This window comes from Micropterus dolomieu, linkage group LG18 (assembly GCF_021292245.1).
Source record: "Micropterus dolomieu isolate WLL.071019.BEF.003 ecotype Adirondacks linkage group LG18, ASM2129224v1, whole genome shotgun sequence".
NCBI lineage: Eukaryota > Metazoa > Chordata > Actinopteri > Centrarchiformes > Centrarchidae > Micropterus > Micropterus dolomieu.
This window is the reverse complement of record NC_060167.1, coordinates 10,194,667-10,218,463: the sequence shown is the minus strand read 5'-3', so window position 1 is coordinate 10,218,463 and position 23,797 is coordinate 10,194,667. Positions and strand designations below refer to the sequence as shown.

General features: G+C 38.9%; 1 protein-coding gene across 1 annotated transcript in view; it reads right to left on the bottom strand.

Moving 5' to 3' along the window:
• Positions 1-23,797, bottom strand: part of igsf21a (immunoglobin superfamily, member 21a) — a 261,327-nt gene that overhangs the window by 147,055 nt on the left and 90,475 nt on the right. The window contains exon 5 of the mRNA XM_046075086.1: positions 17,652-17,770. Coding sequence (XP_045931042.1) covers positions 17,652-17,770 — 119 coding nt within the window. The remainder of the gene's footprint in view (positions 1-17,651; positions 17,771-23,797) is intronic.

Here is a 23,797-nt window from a genome sequence, read left to right as displayed (position 1 = left end):
GGCTGGGCCACTCCGCACACATTCATTCGGTTTTACAGTCTTGACCTTCCTTCGGCACCTGGCACTCGTGCGCTCTCCTCTTAGTCGTGCCACTTTATGGCACACAGGGGCAGGCGGGGTTTTCGGCACGGTTTAGTGGGTATCTCGTTCCCATAGTGTCGTAACCGACGCAGTTCGAGTTCCCTCGAAGGGGAACATCTCGGGTTACGTATGTAACCCTGGTTCCCCGAGAAGGGGAACGAGAGACTGCGTCGGCCCGCCGCACCTCTCTCCCCGCCTGAAGCGCCTGCTTCATAGTTTAAGCTAATGATGAGTGTGTACAGGTGTGCTTTATACTCCTCCGGTTATTCCGTCACACCTTACCGTTCTAGCAACAAGCCAATAGGATTGGAGTGATTTCATTCACGTTCAGACCGGCGTTCCCATAGTGTCGTAACCGACGCAGTCTCTCGTTCCCCCGTTTTTCTACCATCCACCAGCCCATATCAAGAATTTATATCAGTTTCTAACTCAAGTATGCTTTTGCCGTGTGACTACTTGAACAATTTACTCTGTAACTGTAACTGAATCATCCAACATCAGAACAGAGATTGAGTTACCTCAATATTTCTTTATAATCTTACTTCTACTAAACTGCAGGCCAGAAACAAGCCATGGTTCAGTTCATGTTCCTGAGTTATAAGGTGGGTGGTGGTCGGGGGTAAATCTTGCTATCTTGTAGACTGTGAATTCCACACCAACAGATGATGGATGAAAATGATTAGATTTTGTGGATGTGATAGCAATTTATGACTTCAGTGAGTATGGAATATTAACTTGTACTCTTAATGCACTAGCTGTAGTGTTGCCTGCTTTCTTACATTTTTTACAGTGTGAAAATACAAGTTGAATACCTAAAGCATCCATTAAGTGTATTGAGTTCAAGCTATTCTACTGCTATTCAAAAAATATGGATCTGTGGATTAAAGCATGTAGAGAAATGCAGATTTAGTTATCAGGTCAAACATATTGGAGTACCTGCCACAGTCATGTGCCTCATTGTGTTAAGGATTTGAGGATTCATATGGACTGTTGGAATGTGTATCTCCAAAACGTAACTATATACCTTTTGTTACAAATACTGTATAATCAAACTATTATCAAAATCATACACATATTTTTAGATTGGTTCCAGCAGGCAGTATTCAAAAAACCCTGCTCACAGTATTCTATCATTTAAGAAAAACTACAATGGTTAGGGTTTTCTTTCACCCCAAGATGCAAAAGAGCATGTCCATTCTTTCTTTAGAGGTTGGCTTGACTATTTCAAAGAAATTGCTCTCAGGTTTCCCCAAAATGTCTATAAACACTACAGTTCATCCAGAATGCTACCAAGGTTTTAACTGGAACAAATAAAAGAGCTTGCTGCACCTCTAATCAGTCTTAGCATGGATGTTTAAGGTACCTTTGTCTATCTATGCATGTACTTGCTACATGGACTGGTTTTAAACAGACTTTTAAATGTTTACCTATTATATAGTCTATTACTGAAACCCAGTATACAGTAGATTATGTTTATTTTTGATAATATTGCAGGATTTATACATCAAATAAGCAATGTATCATAAGTTCCCTGCTGATTTCCATCCTTTTTCCCCAGTATTATTTTTCTTTTGTGTAATCAGTTTTTAAGAACAGGTTGAATATATGATTTTGGAACAGGATTTTAGATCTTTATGCTCCCACACAGGCAACACCTGCCCACTACAGCCCATGCCAGTGCCACATGTCATGCCACCAGGGCTTAAAATTAACATTAACATTGCCAACCCGCATATGGGATTTAAATTGGCACACCCTGTGTAAATTCTACCAGTCATTTTGGCCGGTGAGCTTTTTTGATCTTGGTTCTGTATGAACACCAAGTTTTTATAATACTGAGGCTTTGACTGCTTTCTCTCTTTAAATAATATATCAAAAGATACATTTTAATTGAGTATTGATTTACTTTCATTACATTCCTCCCTACTGTGCTGTGACAGTGACTGTGAGGTCTAGTGAGGTCGAGACAGCAGTCAATTAAGCAGCTTTCTTGTAGCTGAAGCACACACTACAGCAGCGCAGTAAAGATAGGAAAATAGATGGATTATGTGACTACATTTCCAGAAACAATCTATCCTCTTTCTAGCAAAGCTGCTGTGAATGTGTCAGCAACAAGGACGCTGTTCCTGCGATGCCAGCAACTTGACTGAACACAATATAGGCTACTCCCTCATGTAGAGCTTACCAAATCAGATAACAAACTCAAGTTAACTTGCACACAGTCTGTGTATGATGTATGATAGTTGGTGTTAAGGTAAAAGTAACTCTGCTCTGAACATGTTTAATTCATTCTATCTTGGGATTTGGTAGTGTCACATTCTAGAATATGTTATCCATGCCTATATAAAATCATCAAGTGAATCGTTTCTACCTCAAGAAGTCAAAATGTTTGCGAAAGAGCTCCCAATGGTAGAATTATTGCTAATAAAATAATTTTAAAAAGTAGAAGAAGTCAGAGAGAAATAAAGTGGAGCTAACTAGAATGTGCCAATTTGTGGTAATTCCTAAAGAAGAATCATCAATCTGGCATTTGGCTCTTCTAAAACTGTCAGATTTCACTAGCACTTTCATTTCTATATTTATCTGAGTTCTGTTTTCTGCCCTTTGAAATACCTGAATATGTATGTTTGTCAACCACAAGAAAATTAATTTTAGATTGCTTTGTAAATTAGCAATTAAGCCAAAACCAACTTTCTCTCAAGAAGGAAACTAGGTTTATTTAGGACAGAATTGCCCGTGTACCTATGCTCCAGCACCGAATGTTTTATCAAAAGCCCAGAATCTTGTAGGTTTTAAAAATAACTAAAACTTTGTTTCATTTTCCATCAGTCTGTATAACTGAATCAGCAAATCAGTGGAGAGTTCTATTCCTGGAGAAATATCGCCATCTAGCCTGAAGGTCTGCCCTTACATTGTAAAAGGGAGTTGTTGTCTTGCTGTGTGTGTCAGTGCCTAATCTGTACTGGATCCCTATCTGCACATGTACAAAAGTGGCCCTGTTAGTCAAAGAAGGTTACCAGAAAAGTGCCTGTTCATAATTACGCCGGTGTTGTTGTCTGGTAAGGCTGATAAAGCATTATTTGGTGCAAATGGTACCCTTCAGGGTCCGTATAAGATGCCCCCGGGCACGTCTTTATGTGACACCCTGTTTAGACTAGAAGCGCTAGTAGCTAGCTAGGTAGCTAGCTCCCCAAAGCTTCTTACCCTAACCTTAACCATCAGAGGGGTGTGTGCCTAAACCTAAGTCATTGATTACATGCATGCCGACCGACTAACCCTACAGCTGTGCACATCGGCCGTGCTAGCAGCTAGGGTTAGCCTCCTTTGTGTTGCTACATTGTTAGATTGTTGTCATTGTTACAAATTAAAAATGTACTGTTGAATAAGGTTATTCATATCAAGTATATTCCTATTACATCATATAGAACAGTTTCATATCCAGTGATTAAAAAACATTTTGTTATTTTGATTTGAAAGATTTAGTTGGATCATTTTGAATAGGCACATTTGTGGTAACCTTCTTTGACTGACAGAACCACTTTTGTGCATGTGCAGAAGCGATCAGGCAGCCAGACGGGTTTCTGTGCAACTTCATCACCGAGATGTGCGTGCAACTAGGGGGCAGAAAGCAACACTGTCTGCGACAACAAATTTATATGGCATATCTAGCTGCAGTGTTGGGCAAATTACTTGGAAACTGTGATGACTTACTTTTTACTTATTACTCATTTAAAAAGTAATATTACTTTGCTCATTACTGGCTATTAAAAGTAAATACTCACGTTACTCGTTCCAGTACAATTACTTTCAACCACCGCACCCAATACTTAAAAGTGACAGAAAACCTGTTCAGCAGCGCATTTTAGAAATTAATCCACTTTACTGGAACAATAGGCTAATTAATCTAAGGAGTCAACAACCAGCTGAACTGAAAACACTGCAGCCTCTCAGATCAGAGGATGCTGTATCATATAGGCGATTTAAAAATAATAAATAAACAAAGCAGGTCCCTGCCAACATTTTAACTGATCGCGTATTCATATCAGCATCAATGGGCATGATTTTTACAGTACATAACATTTCTTAATGTCACTGGCTGAAATAGAAAAAACAAAGCATGTCTCTCCCAACTTTTTAAACTAATCGCAACAATGAGTATAATTTTTACGAAGCATATAATGTTTTTTTAACGGCACTGTCTAAAAAAAATCAAGCCAACTTCTCGACTTTTGAACTGATGTTACTGTTTTGCGCATGCATTTATAAGAGAAGTATTCAGTGCTTTTACAAAACACAAAACGTTGATTAAAGCCACTGTCTCCTGCCGAGAGAGATGCTTCACTGGCAGTAACTGCCGGAGTTTCTGTCTTAGGGCTAATACAAAATTGTTCGCGGTTGAAAGCTTTTGCTGGTCTTACAAAGTTTATGGAAGACCATGTTCTTTGCATCTCTGAGTGTGATACAGCTAAGTTAGGCTTAATGGCAGTACTTACAGCTGTAGAAAGAACGCTTCTCTCCCTTCCTATTCCTTTAGTGTTTTGGCTAGCAGCTGACTTAAACAAAATTACGTCTGGTGTCGAAAACTGCAGCGCGGTCGTGCATGTTACATGAATATACTAAATGAAACACAAACAAACAGATCCAACTCTGAAATGATCAACAAGAATTTACAAACTATGCGTAATCTGCGTTGATTACAGCAGTTGACTACAGTCTTCTGACCGGTTACCGAAGCGCTTTTGCCCCCTGTCGGCGCATCCAGTAGTGTTTGTATACAAGAAACCCGTCGATGGACTGGGCACCTACAGAGTGTCTGTTTCATTTACTTGTGTAACCTCAGTGAGCAAACATAGACTATGGAAATAAAGTTTTTCACAAAGAGTACACCTCAGCCGCCATCAACAGAAAGTGGAGCAACATCAACGTCAGCAAGTGAACATGTGTTGTTTTAGGTTTGTGAATGCAGCAGTAACACTTAGGCTAGAAGCAGCGAGTGAGTTGGTGAGGTGACTAGCCTAACGTGTATTGTTGGCTAAGTAGCTAACTTTAGCTGCAGTTAGCTCACTAGTTGAGATAAGTGGATGATCTCAAGGGTCAGAAGCTTGTTTGAAGCACACTGTTTCAATAAACTGTGCTGGAACACGTGTCAGATGAAGAATATCACATGACTAATGACGTACGTCCAAAGCTTCAAACAGTAGCTACTGGTGCTTTGGAAAGGCTTCATTCATTTTGACAATTTTGTAAGTTACAGCTAAACTCACGCATAAGCACATTAGTGAAATAAGAAGATAAAATGTACATAAGGACAACATAATCATAAGTATGAGAACATTTCTTCCTGATACCAAGTTATAATGTAAAAAAGTAATAGACTAGTTCGATGAATTAAATCACTCTCCACTCTCATCACATTGTGACTCATGAAATGTTACATAAATATCAACCAGAAAGTAAAAAAAAACATGAGCCCACAGTTGCATTTAGACAGAGCTGCCAACTTTTATGCATTGAGCGTGAGAGTCACACAATTGACACTTTTCACACGCCCTCACGCATACATCATTTTTCTCACGCATTGGAAAAAACTAATGTAGCCTATAACTTGATAGCGTCAACTTGGCGCGATTACACTCCACCCAGCTGATGTGACACCGGCGGACGCTGTGACATGAATCAAGCGAACCCGCTCTTGCACAGTGTGTGGCAGACAGTTTGTGATCGGGTAGCGTAGCTGAGTAGGTAGAGTTTTGCAATATAAAAATTCATGATCTGAAATGTATGATGAAGTGAGCTGCACAGAGCTGCTGAAGTTAACATGTGAGGATTTGTGGTGAAGTATTTTCAGTTAGTTTCTTTTTGCACAGATCTCATCTATACAGTCCCAAACGGGTTCTGTCTGTGTGGGATTCTATATTATCAGCAGAACAAGTAATGAACAGCAAATTATAGGGCGGGGAGTTAAAAAATATTATTCTCAAAAGAATCTTTATGGAGATGTCAGATTACACAGATATGTGGGATAGATATGCAGAAAGTTTTGAACATTCAGTCCAAGTGTTTCTTACTGAATTAAAATGAATTGATTTATTCTTGAGGTGAAAAGGTGCCACATTTAAAGAGGAACTTCCCCAAACAAAGAAACAAAGGAGAGGGAAGACTAAATCATGAAAGAAAAATAAATGCAAATTGCTTGAAAGCCATACATCTACTGAATTAAATTCTGGTATATTTTATATTTTAAATTGTCACCTGCTGCCTTAGTTTTGTGTTTCCGTTGATGTAACCTAGATCAAAACATTTTCACCCTAAATTGATGCAGAAAAGACTTTATGTCTTTTAAGGCTATCATACCTGTAGGTTGGCAAGTATCTTAATCACACTGATCTGACCATGATTATTGACTTGGCTTTTCATCTACACATAGATGTGGCTGTAGCATGCAGGATTAAAGAGTGATGACCCCAACCCCTGTGGTGGGATATGACACAGAAGGCCTAAAATGAACTGACCTCAAATACCGAATCTCACTCCAAGCTAAACCAAAAAGTTTGCAGCCCTGATTTAGACTTAACTGCACCAAAAAGGTGTGCTACATTCATTAATGTGTCAGCAAAAATATTTTATCTAGGCACAATACATATGTCTATTTAATGCAGCACTTCTGAACATTATAGTACACATATTAGGCTAAAACTATTAAAGAGGTGGTATTATGTTTTTTGGCTTTTTCCCTCTCCTTTATTAAGTTATATATCTTTTTTGTGCATGTAATAGGTTTGCAAAGTGGAAAAAACTGCTCTGAACTGCCTGAAAACAGCTTGTTTGTAGTCCAGCATTTAGTTCCCATTCTTGTGACGTCACAATGAAAATACGTGTCATAATGCTTGCTGAGCGACTACTCCGACACGCCCTCAAAAACGTGTGAAAAAACACTGAGCTGCAGCACACCTCTGCTCTGCCTTCCAAACACTAGCTACCCTCCAAGCAGTTAATGGCCATAAAGTTGTTACTGTGATGTAGAGACAGAGCTCAGTTAAAACTTTATGGATGAAAGATACTTTTGTTACAGATTAATAACTCACTACTCTGAAACTCTTGCTCCAGTCCAAATTGCCAAGCTGGTCGGCAACATGTAGCCTACAGCTGAATCAAAGCTGTTTACCGTCTTTTCGCTGACCTGCCTTTCTCTGCTTCTGATTGGCTAGTAGTTCTTAACTAGGAACTGCGCATGTGCAACTCCCAGCAAAGATCATTTAGAGACAAGATGTATCACTCAATAGCTAAAACGAAGCCTTCAACACAGGGTGAAAAGAGAAGCTGCAGCAATGTCCAGTATGACAAAAAATATAGTGTTTTTTGAAAATTAAACCATGTAAACCTGTTCTGGTACAACCTCTAAATAAGATTTTGAACATGAAAATGACCATAATACCACCTGTTTAATACCAGTGGTGTGTGGTGATGCTTCAGCCCCATTCTTGAAGGGCTGCTATAAGTACAAGTGACCACATGTCACTGTGTCTGCTGAGTAGCCTAAATGTTCTTCAACTAATATTCAGTTCAGAGTATCAGGGACCACATTTACTTTGGGATCCTCAATTTGCCATTAGAGCAAAATTTAGCAGATTTGTCAACTAAACATTCACTCTGTGAACTCTCCTCCAGCTTAGTATAACAAAAATAGATTGGTAATGTTTATGCCAAATTCTACATACCCTACCTATGTTATGTACCTTGAAAAATAATCTTTTTAGGTGGCAGGAGTGAAAATTAGTGATCCTCAACATTTGTTGTGTTATGATTTCAGATTCATGTTTCTATGGATTTTTAGGCATTCTATTATCACAAATGGATTGAAAAATAATGCATATAGATGTCAATGGGAAACAAATCTCCCAGGGGGAACATGCACCTGGACCGCCCTAGGTTTGGGCTAAGCCCTGAATGTATACAATGTCTGCCTCCTCCCCTAGGCTAAAGGCTATATAGGAATATCTTAGAGCAAATTTGTTGTATTCCTCCAAAGACATCAATACAAATCTCTCAATGTCAGTAGGGCTATTTCAGATCAGACTACACAATTAATGCAGGCTACCCTACCTTCCCCTAATTTAATAGATTCTGACATGGCAGAATTTGGGTCCCAATATAATATGAATTTCCCATTTAAATTTTCCTCTTAGTTTCCCCTCCTCTGATTCATATTCAAGTTTAAATAATAGGCACACTGAGAAGAAATCCATTCGATCCATGCCCACAGGCTGCTTTCAGGGCCTCTTAAACCTGTATTTCTCCTATCCCCACAAATTTATCGCCTGTCTCACAGTCCTTTGTGCAGCAGCAAAGATGAGTGTCAAATCTCAAAGAGCTAAGACCACAATGAAAGGTACTCAGCACCACTTTTGGAAATATCTGACACTTTCCAAGTGTGACACTGGAAAGATCAACTAAACTCAATGACATTCACAAACCCTATCTGTGTGGGTGGTGCTTATACTCAACATGAAAAAGTAAAAAAAAAAAAAAGATTTGTTTATTAATGGGTAAAAGCAAAAGAGTGTTCATATAATGATATGATTATAATTTAATCTTTTCCAAACACGATAAGTAGAGGCATTCTAAAATCAGACCTAAATTCCAAGGCAGTATGATTGTAAAGAAATAGGTACACATTCTGACTTTTACACTTTTACAAAAACTAACAGATAGCACACAAGGTAATGTGTAAAACAGTCACAGTCATAGTCACAGTATACTTATCAAAAGAGTTATTGTCTTTCAAGGCTTTCAACCACGTTCTGTATTGAATTTATCTTCCAAATAGCATAAATGCAGCCTCTTTGAGAAGAAAATGTAATCATTATCTTTTCTTGTCAATATTTTGTTGTGAAAGTCTAAAAGAAATTGAAAAACTCATCTGCTTTGTGTTCTTTTGGCCCTTCATATTATGAGAGATCCCTTCTGGTGAGCTATACATCAAAACAGTTTTAAGGGAGTCGGCATAATGAAATATTTTTATAGGGAGCACACAAGGGACTGCGGACGCAAATAGTTCACAAAATAAATGTTATGAGATAAAAGTAAATAGACTATAAATGACTGACAGGTGATCTCACATCTATGTATTTCCCTGTAGTTACAAAATAATCTTACCATCACATTGGGGCAAGCTAAGAATAAATCAAATCATATACTTACTCATGGGGCTGGAATGATATTACAAACTAGGGAGACATACCAGCTCTTTTCATTCTGTCTGGCTCTTTTTAGTTGACCTTTTTCAAGTTACAGATGCCCTTGGGTTAGTCTCTTAAGAAATGGATTCAATTTAAAATACAACATAACCTCCTTAAGTGAATGAATTGATTCATTTACAGAGAAAAAGATAACACTGTCTGATAAGTTTTGTCAAACTTGCTCAAAAAAACCTGTGAAACTATTTTTAGGGGGATCACTTTGTAGGAAAGGAGACTTATCAAGCAAGGTGATATTGAGGTAAAAGGTAGGTAACAAAGAGGTTTTCTCATCCTTTGTTACAATCAGCTGCATGTCTCTGGGGAGGCGAAGCTGTTTCTCCTCTGTCGCCTCCTCAGTCAACCACGCTCAAAAGGAGGGACCTTGGTGGGGAGCAGAGCGCAGCAAGTGATGAAGACATCCTTAGTGAGGGGGAGTGAGGGGAATGAGGGAGACTGCGCCACAAGGAATGAAACCTACACTTCACAGCATAGAGAGAACCACAAGGAGACATCAGGAGAGGCAGTGTGTTCACTATCAGACATGCACGTCTCAGGATGAAGGAAGGGACGCTAACCAAGAAAACAAGAAAGGGCTGCATCGTGAAAGACATCACAAGGTTATTCTTAAGTGTTTAAAGACTCTTGGAACTATTTGAAGATGTATACTTCTGTGTTTTAGTGTGGCGCTTTGAAAAAAATGCTGATTTGCTGAAAGTTTCTTGTTAAAAACAGTGTATCCATGTCACTGGCAATTATACACTTTGTGCTTATGGATATAACAACTTTGGCTTGATACTTATTTGATTTGACTCACTGACTTCAACATATATTGTATTTATCAGGCATAACAGTATGGAAGAGGAACAATGCACAGCACAAAATATTCTTTGCATGATGTCCTCCACTCTTGCACTCTGCCATGACTGGGATTATGTATTTGGAGAGAGGCATTCCTAAATGATTAATGCATGACAGGAAATGCTGTGTTTAATGGGGTATAATAAACATACCATGATGTCATGCAACTCAAAATGGTATCTGCCTTAAGTTGTGCTTTTTAACAATAGCGTCATATGCTGGGGAAAGCAGCAGGGTCTACACAGGACATGCCTACATTTAAAATGAGATGCCAAACTTTTAATGTGCCTGCAGGGTCTCTTGCCATTAAGTGGGTGTAGTGAGGAGAGGAAAAATTGATAAAATACTCAGCATTGTGTTCTACTTGGCTGTTAGCAATACAAAAATGAAAGCCTGATATTATGGCTTAAAGACAGACAATAAAAACTAGAGAGGACATTATTAATCTTCATTAAAAATGTATTTCTTTAATTGTAACTACAGTAAATATGCACATGTGGCATTGACTTGTTATGTTAGCTTTAGGGGCACACCTAAGATGGTAGCAATGTATGTCTTCCTTTCATGTGATATATATCATTCTAGGGTTCATATAGTTAATCTGGGTCATAGCCGAAAAACAGTTTCCCAGGCCAAAATAGTACAGCGAATATGATTGCAGGTTTATGTCACAACACAGTTGAAGCTAATTGTATCAAGATGGCAGCAATAGATTTCATGGTTTGTACGATGAAGGTTTCAAATTTTGCTGCTACATTAATGAAATCCCACACTTCAGTGGGTTTTTCAAAATAGTCAAGTAAAGCATTTTTTCTGGAATGAAAACATATAATTTCCATTACACATTAAAATCAGACAAAAAATCTGACAGAAATTCTTTAGTATAGACTAAGTGATGCAAATAATACCCGTTCAATGTTAGAGAAATCCTTGACGAAGCCCATGTGTTGTTTATTTTTGCCTCAATTATCACCCCAGGGTTTAGCTCAAATACAGATATTTAATAATTCATCTGCTGTTTGAATTCATTGCATTCTTTTTTTCTTCAATGTGCTCTAGGCCAACATGTTTTATTGGTGCTGTAAGCTGCTCCAAGTCAACAAAACTGAATGGTAGTAGTGGTAAGGAGTGGGAAATGGTCACAAATGTCTTTAAAAGGAAGAAGTTAGTTTCCAGACAGAATTATCTCAGATGGATTCTGATACGGATAATTATGAACAAGTTGCCAAAAAGACAAAGCTAATTTCATGTGGACAACAATCAATGCACAATACTCTTACAAAATCACACGGAGAATGTTTTTGCCTTCCCCATTGAAAATTTTTTGCACAAAATCTAACAGGTTGTAATGCTGATAGCACACTGTAGGACATTAAGTGTGATGAGCAGGAAGGTGACACAGGATAAATGAGAGAGTAATGGAGAATCACATCAAGGACTCTTGAATAATCCCCTATGGTGACACAAGGCATGCTAAAAGACGACACGGCAAACACTTTAGAATACAACTGATGAGTCTGACAAAATTGGCATCCTTTCTGAGAGCTGAGAATTAGGCAACTGTGTTTGAGTCACTCCGCAAGTCTGACCAAGATGTTCTCTTCACTTCCTGAACAAGTATGGGACACAGAGGGAAAAGCCTCTCCCTATCAACACATCACAACCCGCCACCCAACCAAGCTTCTTCACACATAAGCACGCAAACTTGCATGCATTCAGTTGCACACAGTCCCTAATCTCTTCCTACTAGTACACCAGTGTCTGCAGGCGTTTCTGTCTTTGGGCTTGGCTTGTATGCCATTAATCCCACCCATTTATAAACGGCGCCTAAATATACACAGTGCTTAATTAAAGTTGGGCATCCATTATTGAAGTGAATCCCAGTTTTGTGGGATGAGAAGGTAATTAGTCCCTCTACACCTTAGCGCTCATCTCTGTTTCTAGAGGTTATAAATACCAGCTCTGACGCTTCATGAAGGGTATCCTTTAATTTACATCCTCACACTTTACAAAATGTTTGAAGATAGGATTTCTGGAATTACGTGACATGATGTTTAAACACAAGGGCTATTAAGATGTTCTTCATCCAGAGGAGGAGTCGCAACCCAACGGTCATCTGATACAGACAACAACACAACAACCTTAGTTGTCTCAGACACCATGCACAGATCAACCAGGAGCTGGGTTCCCAAGGTCAGGCTCCATTCTGAAGAGACAAATAACCTTTCGTTTTAATCTTTGGAATGTCGCATAGGAATCACTTTGGGTAATAACAAATAATGACCCTATCTCTACCATTGGGAAAAGAGGTATCGATTTCTTTCACCCACCAAAGCCTGAAATTATGACCTTAGCTTTACAGGGATGGATATGTCAGTGTTTGCAGAATGAAATATCTATTTTATATGATTGGTGATGGGACAGAATTCTATCCCTCAAGTGTTATATAGCGAATCCACTATACTGTAATAACATCACATATTTTGTCCTCAAAAATGTCAGTTGGCTAAACATTAGGGCTAAACGATTTTGGAAAATAATCTAATTGCGATTTTTTTTACTAATATTGCGATTGTGATTTAATATGCAATTAATTAAATCATTAAAACGGACAAACAGTACATCAGTGTATAGTATGACCAACACAATATTAGATAAACATATACTGTTCTTTCTTGTGGGTCAGGCCTGTGTTATGATGAAATTAGGTGATGCATGAATTATTATTATGAGCAATAGTGGTGAAGAAGCATCAAATTTGAATAATATGAGAAAGATAATTTGAGTCAAGTCATGGCATTAAATAATGATATAATCTCATCAGGTCGGCCTACCTACAGACAACAACAAAAACACGAACACACAAGTTCACCACTGTTTATTATATAGTAAGCGCTCAATACTAAACCCAGAGTTCAACCACCAATTAATGAGTCCTTATCTCAGTTCAAATCTCCTATGAGTCCATCTTTCTGTATCCCAGTAAGCAAACAAAAAATACTAGTTTTGAGGTTCAGTTCAAAAGTTGGCCAACGAAAACAAAACCAAGCGTGTGTAATAGACAATCTTAGTAATTCTCCAACAGTAGCGGAGTTCCCACATAAGCAGCGCACTGGCTGTAACTCGGGACAGACTGGGCCTGGGAAAGGAGATTACAATACAGAAAGATTCCATGCAACTTAGTAAAACAGTTGACCTCTGCAGTCCTCTACCATACATCAGTGTTTCTCTAAGCAGACAGATTCTGTTTGAAATGTTGCATATAAACACACATTTATATTAACTTGATCATGTGATTTCATGTGTAGTTTCCCTCTGTAACACTGGCCTAAGGATAATGACAATAACAAACTTGTACTTTACAAATTTTGACACACATTTTCAACTGTAACGAGAGTGAAAGAACATCTGGTCAAGCCTTATATGTCATACTTTGCTGGCAGACCCACAGTTAACAACAGTAGCCAATGATCACTATGACTATGATGCACTAAGTCTTTCCTTATGAAGTACTGTCCACATTATTTTTATGATATCTCATCCATTTTTTGGAAACATGATATTTGCATTAAATGTTCCAGTCTTAACACTGAAGAACTGAATGTTTTGTTCTCTGATGTCATTTGGCTGGGCACTCTTCAATGAAACTAAAACAGAGAGGAAGTAGGTCAAAAGGCCAAACTCTATAACATTGTCAATTCCCTACCCACTGCGTATTTACATCTTGTTAAATGTATCCTCTGCAGACTGAGACTGAAAATGATTTGACAGTAAATCCAATGCCCTAATAAGGATTCTGTCCATTAGCTTATTTCAGCTTTTTTTTCTCAAACATAACTTCTCATCTATAACCTTTCAGTTCAGATGTTGATTTTGAACTTTGATAACAACAGAGCGACTTATCATAAATTACCATACAGTAATGCACCAGTAATTACATTTACTGGCACAGAGCACCATAACAACTCAGTCAGGTTAAGGGATAAATATTTGCTAACACATAATAAAGTGCCCTAGATATGGGTACATTTTGGTACTACATCTTATTCATGTTCCTCATTATAAAGATAAAAGCTTGTTGTTGCAATTGTCCAGGGGATATGAAATATAGTGTACATAAAAAAAAAAAAAAAAGGCAAACAAAACAGAATACTCCCCAATGATTTTTATATCGCAATCATGTAAATGTTAAGAATATTGTGCATGATGCTTTGCCTGTAATTTCAGAAACCAGTCATTTATAACTTTGTATTGCATTCATCATTGGATATAGCTTGAGCTAAATTGAACATCACAGTATGACTATGGCAGTCATTTGGGTGAGAGATTCTACATGACTTTAGGCTTAATAAAGTCAACATATGGTCATGCAGTGCAAGAAGAAAAGCACAGACTTTCCAAACTTTCCAGAGTGAAGGACAGTAGCAGAGGTACCAAGAGTTCAGGGTTTAGCCTTTAAAACTGGATGATTGAATTTCTTGGCAGGGGATTCATTAAAATGATAATTCTTATTTATGAAGCCCTTTAAAAAATTAAAATACTCTCCGTGTACTGTGTCCTATTAATTAACTTTTTTCCTCTCATTTTCTTTCTTTCTCCTCTACTTTTTTCTTTACTTCCCACTGAACTTGACACACTAATAGGTTATGAATAATTCTGTTTCAGTTTAGACGGCAATTAGCCACAATGCCAGAGGCCATTCTTCTTCCTCTTTTGTGGAGTGGTGATTTAAGACCCAGCTGAGTTAGGGTGCTCCAGCTATCCCACATCTACAGCATTCACTTCTTCTCACCCAAAGCTGAAACAAGAAACAGTTAACTGAGTAAATCCCCTCCCATTGATAAAGTCTTTCCCTGACGTTGGTGTGGGGACATGCTCAAACAAAGGCATGGGATTGTTCATTACAAAGAACAGAACAGAGGGTCAAGGGCTTAGTTAAAAAAATAAAAAATACGTTAAAATTAAAACTAAACATGAAAACCATAGCCAGTTCTCTGAGGCACAAAATGTGATAATGGAGTAATATTGTCGCACGGTGTCTCTCTGGTGTTCCACTGAAAAATTTCACCACTGCTAATTAGCCATAGGACCACATGGAGAACAGCATGTCTTTGCTGCTGGAATTGATACATCAGAGGAAAGCGAAACAGCTGTCGTTAGGGGGACTTAAATACAATAATTACAGCACAGACTGAGCAATAGGCTACAGGCGCACAACCTCCTCCAGTGACTGAATGAGATATCATGGTAACTGAATAATGGTAATAGTGGTTGTTTTACAGAGGCAATCATGTTTGTTGTAAATGTAAGAAAGCAAAGATTCCTCAGTATTAAATCCATATGACTGATAGGCAGATATACATACACAAATAGATTGACAATAAAAGTGTTTTGCCTAAAATTGTAAATCCTGGAAAAGTCAAGGGCACCGGCATATACTTCCACCAACACTGAAATCTTCTCACCACTTGCTGTTACAGCAAAATTACATAATTCCTATCAACTTGAATTTTCAGTTGGATGAATTTCTTGACCCTGCAACACACAGTTAGGATTTAGAATCAAGCCTAATTCTGTTCCATTCTAGATCCAGATCACCACTGAAAGTTAATCAATTGTCACAATCCCTATTGGTCCACAAAATTTCAAGGAAATGTGTTAATTTATCATCAGTGTTGGACAGTAACGCGTTACTGTAATATTATTACTTTTTCCAGTAACTTGTAGTGTAACGGATTATTTTTCTAAAACAGTAATATTATAGTTACTAATCCAAGTAATCCAAGCGTTACCATCCTTGACGTGAATGCGTGACTGTGTGGCAGGTCAGCGGCACCGGACTTTGTTGTTCATGTCCGCTGATAGCCAAAAACTAAAGGAAAAAGGAAAACGAGGGAGAGTGGTGTTCTTTCCATAGCTGTAAGTAGCTACTGCCATTATTGTGTCTAAGATGCAAAGGACATTGCCGTTTTTTGCAAACTCTGTGCAACCAGCAAAAAGCTTTCAATCACGAACAATTCTACGTCTAATTTATTGAAGCATCTGCTGAAGCAGCATAGCAACGTGAAACTTATAGAAAGAAACTCCAGCAACTACTGTCAATGATGCTTGGACTCGTCAGGAGAAAGTTAACGTAAGGATTTGTAAAAAATACTGAATACTGCTCTTATAAATAGGCTACATGTGCAGAAAAATAGTAGTTCAAAAGTCGGGATTTACTTGCTTTATTTTTTTATTTCAGCCTATGTCGTAGACAAACGAATAGCCTATGTTTTGTAAAAACTTTTTGCTGCTGTTATGAATAAGATAGGCCTAAAAGGCCTAAAAAGTCGGGAGAGACTGCTTTATTTGTGGGTGAAGGGGGGTGGTAGTGAAAGCATTGCTTCCCATACATTGATTTATTTGAGGCGGATTTATTTAACGCTGACTACCACATATTAATTTTCTATTTAATTGTATTTGATTGAGGAGCTATATTGAGGAGCATTTATTCGTGCAGCACATCCTCTCTCTCTCTCTCTCATGAACACAGCTGCACAAACCTGTCCAAAGTTAGAATATAGCTGGGTTGTTGAGATTGACTGAGCACATTCAGCAGTTACACAGCAACATTATCATTCATTTGTCTGACTGCCATTTGGTGCTGAGCAGGTAGTGTACAGTAAGATGTTTTTGCTGAAAACAACTGTCTGCTGTGAAGTTTCTGTCCAGACAGTCTAATAATGATTCAGAGAATAATTTCATATTGTCATTTGATACACTGTAAAAATACCAATTATAGCCACTTTAGCCAAGGCAGTGAAGCTTCACTTGCTGATTTTAGAAGTTTAACATTTTTTTTACCAACATTATGGGGGTAAATCAATGTCAATATAATTGTAAATGTACAGACTATGAGTCCCAAAAATATCTTACAATTTGTAAACACAAAACACAATCCACAAATCAATTTAAAATGCACAAACAAAATCTTCATGAACTACAAATATAAAAAACAATCTACAAATAGAGTCAAAATCCACAAACAAACTCTTCATGAGAGTTTGTTTGTGTTTTGTAGTTACAACTTATAATATACTGTATATTTGTGACTCATAGTCTGTGCATTTACAATGACGCGGACATCAATTTACCCCCGTACAAAATTCCTTTTTACTTGCTGGAAAACAGTATATGCAACTTACTATCAGCTTTAAAACATCTCCCCTCTAGCACTTCACATTAAGCTTCCTCACACTTTTTTGAGTGATCAAGACGGCTTTGTGTCCTGCCTGCAGGCCTGCACCACTTCCAGTTTTTCAATCTTAGTCATACTGTGCAACCAGCTGTCTTTGAACAGTCCCTCTCCATGCACTGCATGTCCCACCCCAGGATCCTGTTTTAACCAGAAATACACTGAATACTGTATAAGCAAGACCCCACTGAACGGATGTTTCCTTGGTTTAAAATATAAAGTGCAGTGATGGTACTTACACATAACAGTAAGAAAAACATTCCCTGAAGCCAGGACAACCTTCTCCCTTGTTGCCCGGTCGTAGATGCCCACATGGCATTCATAAGGCCCATTGTCTGAGATCCGTACCTCTGGGAGCCTAGAAAACATAAAACAATAGATAAAGTGATATCGTTTGAGTTGACATTAATCTTTGCATTTTAGCAACAGACACAGCAATGTACAAAGAAAACATTTGATAAGGAAGTGCATAAGGGGTGTAAATACATTTAAACGTTCATTAATATTAAGTTATAAAAGACTGCTTTACCACAACACAAAGCATTGTAAATAGGAGCTAAATTCAGTCAGACATTAACTCCTAATACTCGAAACATTTGAGTGGATTTATTCTTCTTGACATGACATTGGAAAATGATGTGTTTATTCCCATAGAAGTCCTGTTGTAACCTTACAGTGTCACAAGGCACAGTTGACCTGAAAAGTTTTCAGTCTTAGTTATAGTTAAAAAGAAAATCAATGACATAGAGGATGGTCTTTGTCCTAGATTATTTCGATTCACTGTTAAATAACTTATTAACTAATTAACTAATATTGTAGTCCTCCAAGCAATAACTATGGTCACACTTTATTTGGATAGTCAGACAAAGCAAAACGGTTGACATATTACAAATATTCTGTATACTATATGTAGGCAGACTGTCCAAAAAAAGTGTTAACTTAGCTTTTCGCTAGTCAGCAGTTTTAAAGCCATATTGTGCAGACACGTCGTGTTCATGATGTATCTCAATGCCTGGTTTTGATGAGCCATTTTGAGAAAAACAAACACTCCAAACTACTCTTATGTAGTATTTTTGAAGCCAAAAATAAAATGCAAATAGTATAATTTTAACATATTACCAGTAAGCAGATCTTAAGTACTGCGTTTTCAATTAAATACACTGACTGATGACCTTTTTTGGTTTGCAATTCTGTAGAGCAACAAAAGCAAACAATTATGCAGTCAGTGATAGCAGATGACCATTTTTGAAACAGCTAGGGAGCGCAATCTGTATTCTACACTTGGCTAATATGTCAACAGTGATAATCAAAGTGAGACACCACTAGTCACATTTAGCCCCTGTGATTTATTTCCACAAAACAGGAACAATTGTCCTTGCCGCCCGGGTGTTTCAGATGGGGACCTCTGTTGGAACAGCAGCAGGGTGCTTTAATGAGTTCATCTGTGTGTGTGTGTGTGTGTGTGTGTGTGTGTGTGTGTGTGTGTGTGTGTGTTCGTGTGGAGGAGAGGAAATCACTCTTTTGGAGAGCAGTCAGATCTGTGCGCCAAACATCTTTCCACCATAGATATATATATATATTCTCTCCTCACTCAACAACTATCTTTGAACTACCCTTGAGCAAGGAACTTTAACCTCAACTGAAAAGTTTAAAGGATCCCACTGGAGTAAATTTAGCTTATTCCTATTCCTAGTATTACCTTTGAGAAGTCTAAATCCATACTTTTATTTCCCCTTCTAATCTTTTGTATATTGCATGTACTTGGATAGAACCATAGAAATGTATGTAAAGTATCATTAAAACAATCATCAAAAACAAATGTTTGAAAAAGGAAAGTTATATATGAAAAAAGTGAGAATCTTGAGATATAAAGGGAGGTTGTCTCCACAAATGCTTGATGGATAAACACAAAAGTCTTTTTTTCATTACATGAATAGCACAGGGACTCTATATGTGGTGGCGGGTAGGGGAGGTAATTGGCTTTGTCTTAGCTTCATTATAGTAAACGCTGATGTAGCCCATTGCTTTAGAAAACAAAGCCGTAGTTCTGTTATCCACAGTTCTGACTGCTGCATTTGTGGATTCAGACCAAGACAAGTGCAGAGAAAAGAATCCAGAGATAAGATAATTCAAGGCATGGAAGTATTGCCGGAAGAAGGGTGAGGAGGCCATAAAGAAACCTCCAACCACAGCATTTCTGAGTGGCTGCCTGCTTCTGAAGTCTCTACCAGTTTGACAGCAAGACACATCCATCAGAATTAGGCAAGGAAAAAGAGGAAAGGTTGTACTCCTAACATTGAGACTTCTGTTAAATATTAAGACTAGAGGAATCCATATTTCAACATCCCCTCTAATCTTAGATGTCGTGAATTCCAGAGGTGCTAATCCACTGAGAATCTGTTCACAAAAATGGCATGTGATTCTGAGTACTCTGCTCTTTTTACAGCTGTCTGTCATTCATATATGAATGGGTCAGCAAATGTTTGAAATCTTAACTGGAATAAAATCAACATTCATGTGGAATAATTTACAAAAAATAATATAACTATATAATATAACAATATACCACATATTGTAGATTTCTTTTTAACATTTTAACATTTAATTATTGCTATGATTACCCCTAAAAAAGAGGAATAGCATCGACTATGCCACACAGGGGTTAGCATGTGGTATTACCTTAGTAAATAGCAGATTTATCTCACACAGCCTCTGCCCTCTACTGGACTCTATGGGTACTACCTCTTCCAATCACACGCACGAACTTGCCTACAGAAATTTTTATTGTGTACGTAGCCGACCAATAGGACATCGCTACCGATACTTGTGTGACGTATACATAGCAGTGTCCAAACTGCCTCAGCATCCTTTTTTCTTCAGCATACGGCAAACTACTGAATTCACCACCTCCACGGCTGGAGTTGTCACTTCTAGAAATCTTTGCACCCGAGCGGGGGGAGCCACATCGAAGCCACTGCTCTAAAACATGTGCAGCTTGTGTACACTGTGGTGATGCTTTGTGAATGTTAAACTGTTTATTAAAACAAATTACATTCTTAAAAGTGCTACATCCCCACCACCAACCCCATCCCATCAAGCTAGCTGTGATGAATATGCCGTTCAGTGACACTGAGCTAATGGCTTGCCCTGCTGCCCACACCTCTCTCACGGCCAGAACCGAGTGAGACGGGTGAGGCCTCTGTGTTGAAGCTGCTCTTACTGTGGAAACGGCACAATGCAGCAGTCTACTGTAACTCTGCATTTCCAGCATGCTCACAAGGATTTGCTCGGGCGCGTCGCTAGCTCACCCGCAGTGCAAGCGTGTTACAGACACGCCGCCCTGCTGATATCTCTTTCGCTGAACAGTCACATTGCAGCTAGGCAAGTTCACTATAGCCAGAGAGAGACAGGGCAAGGCCATGTCTCTTCTGGTATAGCGTTGGACTGTCAACACAGCTGTGCTTCCGGTGGCGCGGTACTTCTGCGAGCCGGACTTTTGTCTTGCGCTGCAGTTAACGTTGTTTTAATTTTTGGTTTTTAAGAGTAATGCTGTCGGATTTTAAACTTTTAAAAGGAATTGTGTTCATGTATAAGTTGACACAATGGCGACCCTGGCAAAACTTTTATTGGCACTTTTTATTGTGGAACTCCTTCGTCCATGCCAAACATTTGGAAGAGGAAATAACCTGGCAAGTTGACACAATGGCGACCCTGGCAAAACTTTTATTGGCACTTTTTATTGTGGAACTCCTTCGTCCATGCCAAACATTAGGAAGAGGAAATAACCTGGCGCTGTCATACACCAGAGATATTCTGCTGCCCTCAATGCTGCGGGAGACCATCCACCACCTGACCTCACTGACATACGACCCCTCAGCCCGAGAAGACGAATCCGGAGAAGAGGAAGGAGAGGAGGAATTCGGCAGTGTCTCAGACGGAGAGGCAACAGGCCGCCGCTACCCTCCATGATCTGTGTTTTTGTTAATGATAAATGGTGCAGGCAATATACACTGCGCAAAATTATTTGCAACCAATGTGCTTGAGCCTAAGACCCTTATATCTGCCCAGAGAGTTTGGCAACATCATCCTCTGCAGTGTGTATGTCCCTCACAGTGGGAACGCTGCAAGTGCTGCAGCAGACATCACTGACTGTGTACACCAACAGCTACTTCGCACTCCGGAAGCCCCGATTTTTATTTTATCTAAAACTGTCACTACCAGGTTTTCTGCAACATGTTTAATGTGGCATGAGAGAGGACGGAATCCTTGCTATTGTAATGTGAAAAATGCCTACTTGAGCAGGGCTACACCCCTGTTGTCCAGCTACGGACCATAACGTTTTCCATCTCATCCCCGCTTACAGAAATGTTCTCAAGAGCAGTAAACCATACACGAAGAAAAGTAAAGGTCTGGACTAGCGACAGCATTGAGTCACTTAAAGGTTGCTTTCTCTCAACAGAATGGAGCATCTTTCGAACTGGACGTAGATAAAGCGACCGTTACGGATTATATAAAATTCTGTGTGGATAATGTTATACCTCAGAAAGAAATAACTGTATATCCTAACAACAAACCATACATTACTGAGGAGGTTAAAGACTGTATCAACCACAAGAAATTGACATTTAAGAACCAGGTAAGAGCACAACTGAAAATTGTGCTAACAGAACTTAATCACTTGCTCAGGGAAGCCAGGAGGAGACATAAAGAATTGATTGACAGAGTTTTACAGAAATTAACTCAAAAAAACTATGGGACAAAATGAATGTAATTACTAACATGCATCAGTACTTCTGATGACCTGCTAAAAGCTAATGACCTGAAAGACTTCTCTCTGAGATTTGAATCTCCGGACTTTTCCTCTGAATGGAAGAATGTTTTAGAGACAATTTCTGTCACAGAACAGGATGCAAGGCTGGTGATAGAAGGAGCTGCCACCTGCATGGTGCCCCATCTTACAAAAATCAGTAGACTCACACACCATCCCTGCCTTGTGTAAGAATTCAGTAAGTACACCTGTACCTAAAAAACCTTGCCCGAAGGTGAATAATGATTTCAGGCCTGTGGCACTGACATCCATTGTCATGAAATGTCTTGAGAGGATAATGGTATCATTTCTCAAGCAAGAGGTTAGTGTGTTTTTAGATCTTTTCCAGTTTGCCTATAGGCAGGGGCGTGGCACAAATGACGCTATTAACAGCATCTCACATCTGGTCAGTAAACACCTTGAGGACCCCAAGGCCTATGCGCGCATTTTGTTTGTTGATATTAGTTCAGCTTTTAACACTCTGCAGCCACATTTGCAGAAACTTAAACATATGAACGTTAACTCCTGATACTATACTTTTTTAACAAACCATACTCAACAGGTCAGAGTGAATAATGCTCTCACGGAGCCCAGGCCAGTCACTAGCCACTGGTGCCCCTCAGGGCTGTGTCAGCTCTCCAGTCCTCTTTACACTGTATATTAATGACTGAACTAGACTCCACACTGACAATTATATTATCAATTCTCAGACAATAAAGTAATCCTCTGCCTTATGCACAAAGATAGAAGCCCAGCAGCATATCATACGGAAATTGAGGAATTTGTCCAGTGATGTGACAACAAATATCTTGTGCTAAATGTGACCAAGACTGAGGAGATGGTGTTTGACACATAGGTGACACCAGGCCTGTAGTGTTCAACAACTTACCCATTACTCAGGTTAGCTCTTACAAGTATATACATATACACTCACCTAAAGGATTATTAGGAACACCATACTAATACTGTGTTTGACCCCCTTTCGCCTTCAGAACTGCCTTAATTCTACGTCGCATTGATTCAACAAGGTGCTGAAAGCATTCTTTAGAAATGTTGGCCCATATTGATAGGATAGCATCTTGCAGTTGATGGAGATTTGTGGGATGCACATCCAGGGCGCGAAGCTCCCGTTCCACCACATCCCAAAGATGCTCTATTGGGTTGAGATCTGGTGACTGTGGGGGCCATTTTAGTACAGTGAACTCATTGTCATGTTCAAGAAACCAATTTGAAATGATTGGAGCTTTGTGACATGGTGCATTATCCTGCTGGAAGTAGCCATCAGAGGATGGGTACATGGTGGCCATAAAGGGATGGACATGGTCAGAAACAATGCTCAGGTAGGCATTTAAACGATGCCCAATTGGCACTAAGGGGCCTAAAGTGTGCCAAGAAAACATCCCCCACACCATTACACCACCACCACCAGCCTGAACAGTGGTAACAAGGCATGATGGATCCATGTTCTCATTCTGTTTATGTCAAATTCTGACTCTACCATCTGAATGTCTCAACAGAAATCGAGACTCATCAGACCAGGCAACATTTTTCCAGTCTTCAACTGTCCAATTTTGGTGA